The sequence below is a fragment of the Cricetulus griseus genome, chromosome 3 (assembly GCF_003668045.3).
Source record: "Cricetulus griseus strain 17A/GY chromosome 3, alternate assembly CriGri-PICRH-1.0, whole genome shotgun sequence".
Classification (NCBI taxonomy): domain Eukaryota; kingdom Metazoa; phylum Chordata; class Mammalia; order Rodentia; family Cricetidae; genus Cricetulus; species Cricetulus griseus.
The window spans coordinates 5,056,115-5,065,949 of NC_048596.1; the positions used below are offsets into that span (position 1 = coordinate 5,056,115).

At 45.8% G+C, this 9,835-nt stretch overlaps 1 protein-coding gene and 1 long non-coding RNA gene across 19 annotated transcripts in view; one reads left to right on the forward strand and one right to left on the reverse strand.

The window, feature by feature from the left end:
* Window positions 1-9,835, forward strand: part of Nrap (nebulin related anchoring protein) — an 84,849-nt gene that overhangs the window by 12,269 nt on the left and 62,745 nt on the right. For 13 of the 18 annotated variants that reach the window (XM_027406930.2, XM_027406937.2, XM_027406933.2 and 10 more), the window contains exons 1-6: window positions 14-155; window positions 423-517; window positions 987-1,074; window positions 4,819-4,920; window positions 7,826-7,927; window positions 9,110-9,217. In XM_027406930.2, the coding sequence (XP_027262731.1) occupies window positions 84-155; window positions 423-517; window positions 987-1,074; window positions 4,819-4,920; window positions 7,826-7,927; window positions 9,110-9,217 (567 nt within the window). In that variant the 5' untranslated portion in view covers window positions 14-83. Of the gene's footprint in view, window positions 1-13; window positions 156-422; window positions 518-986; window positions 1,075-4,818; window positions 4,921-7,825; window positions 7,928-9,109; window positions 9,218-9,835 lie in introns of those variants that run through there. The other 5 variants (XM_027406940.2, XM_027406941.2, XM_035441763.1 and 2 more) reach the window with 2 other exon arrangements.
* LOC118238517 overlaps window positions 6,097-9,835 on the reverse strand; it is a 9,726-nt gene continuing 5,987 nt past the window's right edge. The window contains exon 2 of the long non-coding RNA XR_004768929.1: window positions 6,097-6,439. This is a non-coding gene — a long non-coding RNA (uncharacterized LOC118238517). The remainder of the gene's footprint in view (window positions 6,440-9,835) is intronic.

The window sequence follows — 9,835 nt, forward strand, 5'->3', positions numbered from 1 at the left end:
GGAGTTTCATAGTGGTGGGATTTTGAAGGCGCGAGAAGCTCTTGATCTTGCCTGTTGCTTCTCTCTGTCTCCCATACTCCAAGATGAATGTGCAGGCCTGCTCTAGATGTGGCTATGGCGTTTACCCTGCTGAGAAGATCAGCTGTATAGACCAGGTCAGTAGGGATCGTCTATGGTCTTTGGGACATGTGTCCTCTCACGAGGGAGGAAGCAGTCTGCCTCCTCAGGTTCTGCTCATTTCTATGTCTCCTGTGCTGATTCAAGAAGAAAACTGTTTCATTTCAACATGCTCTTCTCGTGTGCATAGCTCATGAATTTTAGTTTCACTTTATCCGCAATTCTCAACTTTTTACCCTAACGTTTTTTGAGCCCCGAATCTGGAGGAACACCACTAACGGCTGGATCTTTTCTGTGTCTCTCAGACATGGCACAAGGCGTGTTTCCACTGTGAAGTCTGCAAGATGATGCTTTCCGTTAATAACTTCGTGAGTCATCAGAAAAAGCCATACTGTCACGCGTAAGTGTCTGATAACCGGCTGCTACAGCTTGATTTCTGGTTTTCAACAAGTAGCCACTGGGGGATCGGGTTCTAAGCTCCAGGCTGGACTCTAAGCACTCCCTCCCCCAAAGTGTCACTCATAGCTAGTCACGGAAGAGCCCCAACGTGGGACTTTAGGCGAAAGACCAGCTCCACCCACTGTAACTGTGTGCCAGTGTAACTACTGAAGATATGGGTAGACAGGAGCTTAAAACGTTTCTCTTACATGGTGTCCAGATCCATGACCATCCTCAGTGGAAACCCATCTCCATGTTACATGTGTGGAATTTACTTGGTATGAGTTTTTGAGGGGTAAGATTCAGTGGGAAGTCAAGAGCTGAATTCTTGAGTTTTGTGCTCCTCCCTCTTAAGAGACCAGTGTTCTAAGATGTCACTTGTCCCCTTGGATCAAGCACTTTTCTAATTTTGATTTGCATTACATTTGCAGCCATAACCCTAAGAACAACACTTTCACTAGTGTCTACCGCACGCCTTTAAACATAACTCTGAAGAAGCCTGTGGCAGCCACGGGTGGGGTAAGTCACTCAGCTTTGCATTTTGCAATAGCTGTTAGGGAATCCCTGGGCTCAGAGTCCTGCTGATTTTTAGGCATTTCGGTCTATACACAGATCAGTTCACTTCCTCCTCATACACACGCAAAGTGCTTGTTAGTGACTGATGGCTAATGCTGCCCTTTGTCCTACCGTAACCTTAGAGGCCAGGCCACAGTGGTATCGCTTCATATAATAATAGGAAGTTAATGCATAGGACAAAGAGCCCTTCTTTCTCTCCCTCCTCTGTTTGGAGTAGAAAACCAAAGCCCTCCAACTTCACGCTCCAGAGCTTCCTTGAGCTGAATAGTGGCTTACAATCATCTATAACCTCACCACTCCCCGTTGTGGAGAATAGCTCGGAGATATTTTGAGAAATGAAGTTTGCTTTGGGAGGTGGGTGAGAGGGCTAGGCAGACCAGGATGGTGCGTGCGTATGGCCAACAGCGAGCCCATCCAGCTGTCACCCATCCAGCTGCTGGAGCCATCGAATCTATTAATATGATGAATCATTGGCCTTCTCTTGCCAGGCCCATGAGACACTGCTGTTTCTAAACTTAGGAATTACCCAGCAGGTGGAGGACTCTCTAGTAATCTCTTCACCCCAGAGTCCCTTCCTGGTATCGCCCATTTGCACCGACTCTGGTGCTCACTGGACTGAACTGAGAAAGTATGTTAATGCTGCTGCCCTTGCAGCATTTGGCGCTGCAGCCACTGTTTCCAGACTTCCTTAAGTGCTCCCCAAGTGCTCTGCATTGAGTTTGTATTTAACAAGTGTGTGTGGCACTGCTCACATCACTCTATACACATTGTAACCCAGGGGAGCAGATATTATTCTTATCCCATTCTCCTAGAGAGGAGCCTGAGGCTCAGAGACATCATACAACCTGCACAATTCCATCCAGATCTCTGTGTACAAATCTGGATCTGTCTGGCCATAGAGTCCATATTACTGGCCCACTTGTGCACATACCCAGAAGGCAACAAACTACAAAAGCCAGGAAGATCCAAACTTCATGTATCCAGATGGTTCTGCAGTTGTGTACAGGGAGAACTACTTGCCCTCAGAATACTGTTGGTGTGTGTCACACTCTGTGTAAAGTGTCCTATGCCGTCTGCCATTTCCCAGCTTCCCCTCAAGCCTCAGCCGGCAGGGCTACCTCACGGTTACGCAATGAAGCATGCGGTGCAGCGTGTACCTTTCCCTGGGTAGCAGTGGGCTCATTTCCTTTTAACTGTGTGTGGCAGACCTAATCTGGAAGGATGCTAGGGTCATCTGTCATTCTCTTTCAGACCATAGGCAGGAATGCCAGTTTCCCAGAATGCCCGAGTGTGTCTGTTTGTTTGCATCCATATGACTATGTGACAATGTGTACAAATTCATGTTTGCACATGGGCAGTGTGTATATGGGTGCTGGCAAGTGTGACTAGGCATGCATGAACATACAGGCACATGGTATATGCACTGCTATGTAAATGCACACACTGTGTGTATTGTATGTTTGTGGTATGTGTGTATAGATACACAAGTGTATATATATGTGGTGTGCATGTATGCATGTGTAGATTTTTCTGTGTGTGTGTGTGTGTGTGTGTGTGTGTGTGTGTGCAAGTTATATTCCTGTGTATACTGGAATATTGCAGCATGAATTTTTGTTCATGGATACAAAACATGTGTGCACATGTACAGTTGTGTATGTTATGTACATGTGTATGTGTGTGCATGCATGTATGGTGTGTATAGTGTGTGTACGTATAAACAATTTATTATTAGGACCCCATTCTCCTATTTTTTCATTAGGAAAATTGAAATGAAGAATCATGCCCTTCTAGGCCTCAAATCTTTGAACTACCCTAGGGCATGTGATGAATGAATTTTTCAACACTGCCTTTCCACCTCTCTGAGAGACATGGCCAATTCAAAAAGAGATAAATGCATTGCTTATATGCTAAAAATTTCAAAAGGAAGGAAGGAAAAATGTATTCCAGTGACGGTGGTGACGGGGACTTTGGATAAAGACTTTAAGCTGGCCTTTGCCACAGAGCTATGATTTTCTGCTTCACAAATGTCACTCTAAAAAATGAATATTTATTAAGCTAGAACTTCCTATTTTCTCAGAGTGGATGGAATTTCTAGAAAAGTTACCTGGCAGCTCACTTCTATTCAGAATGACCTTACTCAGCATCGGCAGTGGCATCTGCAGCCTTTGGCTGTCCCCCTCACTTACTCCCCAGTGTGGTTGTGACTGTCACTCAGGGCTTACAGAGTTGGGCAAGGGCAGCAAGGCAGCTTCCTGAAAGTGGCCTCTTGTTTTGGCCACATGTTGCTTATTCCTTAAGTCACGGTTCTCCAGCAGGGTAGTTTGACCCATGTAGGACAGCATTTACTGACTGGGGACATTTGCCACTGTCACATTGGGAGGGAGGAATTATCGTATCTGGTGGGTAAGAACTAAGGTTGCTGTGAAATGTCCTGCCATGCTCAAGGAGTCCCTCAATACAGGGGCTTACCTGGGCCTATGTATCAGAAACCCATTTTGAGGCTCCGTTCTGCTCACAATGGACTCTCCAAGCCCAGTGAGTGACGTGTGCAAAGCTATCCCAGTCATGCACTGATTGCCACCTGTGGGTCTGCACCAGGCATTAATCAGCAGCAGGCCTGGGAAGTCAAAGACAGAAAGTGCCCTTGACAGGAAACTGGAATTCCTAGGTTTAAATATTTTTCTCTGCCCTTGTTTCTCCATTGTCTGTAAAACTGGGGATTTAACCTTCAGCTTGTAAAACCTGAAGTTTAGTGGCCCCATCTCTGATCCAACAAATTGTGATATCTTGGCTTTGGCCCTAAGAACTCGTTGATTTTTCTCTTATGGTGGGTGAGTCCTGCCACAGTTCTCTTTAAGAACCTTTGCATTTCCCCAAACCCATCTGAATGTGGACATGACATCTGTACCTCGTATCTTTGCCATCACAGTTGCAATCACGGTGTGATTTATAGATACTGCCGATTGCCTGTGATGGTGATGTGAAAATTGGAGGGCTCCCATTTTTAGAACAGAGAAATTTTTAGAACAGAAGATCTTAGTCTACCAGTTCTCAAGATTTACTATAAAAGTAATATCTAGTCATTTAGTGGACAGACACAAAGACACACCACTGAGTGAGAACACAGAGTCTGGCAATGAGTTGCTCATGTGTGGTCACTTACAAAACAAAACAAAACAAACACCAGTGCAGTTCAATGTGGAAAGAATGCTGTTGTGGTCACATGTTGGAGAGATTGGTGTTTGTACACTCAATTACAGCTAAATGGCTGAAGACTAGATAGGGGGTGTGTGTGTGTGTGTGTGTGTGTGTGTGTGTGTGTGTGTGTGTGCATGTGTGCCTGGGTGTGCACATAGAGGTTAGAAGGCAACTCAGGGGAGCTCTGGGGATTGAGCTCCGGCCATCAGACTTGGTGGCAAGTGCCTTCAGAAGCTGAGCCACCTCTAGCTTTTTAATTGCACCGCTCAATAGAGCACCAGAGCTTTACAGGAATTCAATCCATGTCACCTGGCTGGTGGCACAAACGAGGCCACAGTGGGACCCATAACGCATGAGCTTTGTGATACCGCTAAGATGCCTCCTAGCTGAGCCTTGGGAGAACTGCCCCGATTCAGCTGTGCTTCCCTTATTTTCTCTCCCTTCTCTGATGGAAGGAACTGTTACTGACCACACTTTCACACTGTGCAGATCAGTGGCCAGGATGGTGAGCAGTTTAAATCCGTTTTCCACTGGGACATGAAGTCCAAGGAGGGAGCAGGCACACCTAGCAAGCAACCACTGATGAGTGAGGTGAGTTGGAAGGAGAAAAGGATACAGACTATCAAAAGAAGATCACCATTTTACCACGTCTAAGGAAGCCACTGGCACGGGTTCCCCTCTTCCATATTTCTTGTCCCCAGTCCAGTGTGCCAATCAGTCACACAGTTTCTTGGATGTCCCTGACCTACCTTCTTCTGGCCTGTCTGTTGATGACCTGCTCCTTAAATATCCCTAGGCTTTTATTCTGAGTATTTGCATATTCTCAATGTAAAAGAATCTAATGCGAATAGAGCTAACTCTTTGTCTCCAATCCCAGTTCACTCAGTTCCAGGGCCCACCTGGCTAATCTTGCAGCTAGCCTTCTAGAATTTACTGTGCACTCCTATCTGTCTGATATTTCTGTTTATAACCATCCCCTATTGGTGTCTATCAATCAGATACCTGTCTCTCAATGTCCTGTCCTTCTCTAACTTCTAGTACTTACTTTTGGGCACACCTACTACCTTCCCAAAGGTCCTGAGCTGAGTTACTTAGCCACTCTTTTTAAAATTTAATTCTTAGTTTTGAATTATAATTTTGTACGTACACATATTATACACGCATATAATGAATTTTAGTCATTATTGTGCCCCTATTATCTCATGCACTGAAAGCCCTCTCAAGTCACCTTCCTACTTTCCTGATTTCCTCTCTCTCTCTCTCTCTCTCTCTCTCTCTCTCTCTCCTCTCTCTCTGTGTGTGTGTGTGTGTGAGAGAGAGAGAGAGAGACAGACAGACAGACAGACAGACTCACTCACTCACTCACTCACTCACTCACTCACTCACTCACTCACTCACAGAGTTTAATTGACATTACAGGCATGAGCGTGAGTGGGAGGTTGTTTACTGGAGTGTGGACTACACTCAGTAGCTACACCGCTGAAGAAAATGATACTTCCTCACCCAACAACCATTAATGGCTAATGGTCCCTCAGGGAAGGATGTGACATCATGGGTTCTTCCCTTCCATGGTGTAATGTTGCAGGGACCAGTCTTGTGCAGATAGCAACTGTAGTGAGTCCTGAGAACTAGGTTGGAGAGACATCTCCTCTACCGCCAGACAGGGTTTCTCTGTGTAGCCCTGGCTGTCCTGGAGCTTGCTCTGTTAACCAGGCTGCCTGTGCCTCCTAAACTCTGGGATTAAAGGCATGCACCACCACACCAAGCTGCAAGAGACTTTGTTTGTTTTATGGTGGCCCATTTTCTCATCCTCCAGCTCTTACATTCTTTCTTCCCCATTTCCTGTGATTTTCCTTGACGCTTGGAGGGGGTGATATAGATGCATTTTGGGCTGTAAATCTACTGTCATTTATTCCTGGAGCTTGGACCGGTTATAAGTCTGTGCCTTAACCGCTGCACGTGTGATGAAGGCTGAGGGCATCCCTAATCTGTGGATATAAACATCAGTATTCAGAAGAGGAGTAGGATGCCTCTCGTGCCAGCGACCTCTCTGGCCCTGGTATGCTGACCAGGTCACAGTGCCAGGTCCATGTGTGTCATAAGTTCCTTCCTGTGGAGAAAGAGCCTCAAATCAAACCAGAAAGCAATTTTTATCACCTATAAAGTAAACTTAAAAAAACATGTTAACCCACAGGGCTATTGTGAAGATTAAAGAACAGATAAATGCAAAGATGTTAGAATATGGGCTATTATAATTATATGCCAATGTATTTTTTCATTAACCAGTGTGCATTATTTTCTGGCTGTTTTCATTTTCTTTCCATCCCACAGACCCTTTTTCGAGACAGGGTTTCTCTGTGGCTTTGAAGGCTATCCTGAGCTAGCTCTTGTAGACCAGGTTGGTCTTGAACTTACAGAGATCCATCTGTCTCTGTCTCCTGAGTGCTGGGATTAAAGGTGTGTGCCACCACCACCTGGCTCCACAGACTCTTGAGAACTATTTGTATATCAGCACTCTTTTGAGCTGTACGGATGGGTGTCAAGGATGCACAATTGAGACCAGATGGAGGGTGTCACCTTATTGGTAGGCAGGGCTGTCTGCTCTTACAAATGATAAAGTTGCAACAGTTTACTTTTCTTTGGCTACAGCAGTTGCTTCCCTAGGACCCATAATGGAAAATGTGGTCTTAATGTCCTAGTGTACTGCCTTTTAATTTTCACTGAGGTTGTCAATTGCTCTCTTACAGGTCGCCTTAAAATGCTTTATTTTCCCTAAAGTATGTGTAAGCATGCAAATGTTTTCTAGTTGCTGTTTACTTTCTTTGTTTTATTCCTGAAGTTTTACAGCAAAATATTTTCAAAGAAAAAAAAATTTTTTCTTTTTCCTTTGCTTTTCCCATTGGCAATCTTCAGATACAAAATAAGTAGTTGGCTTTTGAAGTTTTCCTGGGCAAAGCTGACTTACCTCAGCCTATGGGGACTTCTCCCTGCCTAGTCTTAATGAATAGAGGAGCAAAGAAATGTTTTATTGCATTTGGAAGGTTTCTGTAACACAGAAGATCTCAGGGAATTGGGTTATTCAAGATGTTAGGTCTTTTTCTAGTCTGAGTCCTAGCATGTAGGGGCAACTGTCTTTTAGAGAACAGACTATCTTCACAGTGAAGAACCCCTGGGGAGTGTGGGGGTTGCGGGGGTGGGGGTGGGGGTGGGGTGGGGGTGGGTAGGGGAGAGTGTGGAGTGGGCTGGAGAGTGTGGGGTGGGCTGCGTAGTGTGGGGTGAACTTGGAGAGTGTGGGATAGGCTAGAAAACATGTGGGCTGGCTGAGGGGAGTGTAAGTGCAGAGTGTAGTGGTGGACTGGGGGGAATGTGGGGTGGACTGGTGTGTGTGTGTGTGTGTGTGTGTGTGTGTGTGTGTGTGTGTGTGTGTGTGTGTGTTGGACAGTCAAGCATGCAGGGAATACATCTGGATGCATGTTCCTGCTTTCTTTCTTCATAGAGAGACTATTGGCCGGGGTATGGAGAAGGGAGCACTTGGTGTCCAGGAGCTCTGCCAGACCCTGAGATCGTAAGGATGGTTGAAGCTCAGTCTCTGGGTGAGGTAAGGACTTATGAACCACTTACAGGCAGTGGACAATGATCTGTGTTATACATCTATTTTCCTTCATTTTTAAGATTGTGATAGACAGAACACCTGCCACTTGTCACCGTGGCAAAAACACCTGACAGAAACAAAGGGGGATGTTTGATTTTGTCTGATGGATGCAGGGACCTCAATCAGTGATTTGTTCACTGTGTCTTTGAGGAGGCAGAGAAATCAGTCTAGAACCTGAAGTAGACATAACCTTCAAACACTGGTCCCTAGTGACCTCCTTTTGACAGCCATACTCCATCTCTAAGGGAGCCATCCCGCCCTCTAAATAGAGCTACACAGTAAGCCAGGGAAAGTGCTTAAGACAAGAAAAGCTAGGAAGAGGGTAGTCGAGCTACAATGCCTCTCTCCCCAGGATTTCCACGTCCCACTCTGTGGATCCCATCACTCACACGATAGAGACACTGTGCAGGTGTGATTAAGTTAAGGGTCTGGAGGTGATGGGAAGAACCTGGATTCTGGGTCTTCTTGTCCTACAAGGCTCTCTCTAGCCAGTAGCCAGGGAGGTCAGAGTCAGAGAAAAGTCACTGTAGTGACAGAGCAGAGATCAAAGCCATGTCGGGTGAAGAAGTGAAGAATACAGGGGCCTCTGGAAGATAGAAAAGAATGAGACAAATTCTCCTCTTGTTCCAGGAGGAGCCAGTGCTGATGGCTCACCCCAGGAGTGCCCCATTGAAGACCCTACTTGTGAAATTACTGTTAGTTTTTGTAATTTGTTCCTTTGGAAAACAGAAGCAAGAGAAAGTTATGACGTCATGTCTCTCATTAGAAAAGTTAACCCTCGGGTTGCTCAGAAACTAAGGAGGAAAAATGAGCCATCTCCTTTCCTGTGCTGTAGAATTCTCCCTGGAGATAGGTTTCAGCCGAGTCTCCTGGCCGTGTTATGATACAAGGGCAGCCAAGAGAATTGTGCCAGGCTCCTCCTAATATGATACAAACACTGGGGTGACCCCCTTTGACTTGGAGAATATGGGTCCTCAGTCTTGATGGTGTTATTCAAGGACCATGTCCCAACTTACCCCAGCGATTGTTTCCCATGAATGGGATGAGTCCAGCGACACTGACGTTGTTGCAGTTTTGTGAGTTCTCACGCCAGGACTGGGTGGTTGTCATGCCTCTGTGGTTCTTCAGCAGGGCTATACAGAAGACTATGAACAGCCACAAGGAAAAGGAAGCTTCCCAGCCATGATCACACCTGCCTACCAAAGGGCCAAGACAGCCAACCAGCTGGCCAGCCAGGTGAGAGTGCTGGGCTCATTTGTACCCTTGATGATGCTAGCTCTTGACATGAATGTGGCCATCCCTGCAATCCAGGAAATCCAGAAGAATGTTTTAGAGGGTTGTGGGGAAACCACATTTTCCTTATAATGTGTCTTCTGAGCCTTGGTTGGGCCACACTTACAAAATGTGGAAAGGGGAAGATGCAGAGACCTTAGAACTCACCCAAAGATTCAAGGAAATGTTTCTTCCAGGTTGCTGGTTTTTCTTAGGGTGGTCACTGATCTACCTGGAGATTGTTCTAGCTCATAGGTTAAGGGCTCGGGCTTTAGAGACAGAAAATTAGGATTGGAATCCTGGTTCTCCCAAATATTCACTGTATAGCTCTGGTCAAATTACTCAGCTTCTCTATCCCTCAGCATCTCATTTGTGGTAAATAATCATCCTGTTGGATGGGATGTGATTGTTGAAAGGGTCACATGAGTCATTAGTTGGTGACACCAAGATGCACCTGGTACTCTTTAAGCTGGCACATCAGCACAGATAACGTTTGGTTGATCTTGACTTGGTTGGTTTTGAGCATGCCCAAAGGTTTAGCTTTTGGAGAGCTGTAAGGCAGGGTCCTCGAAGAGGCTTGAG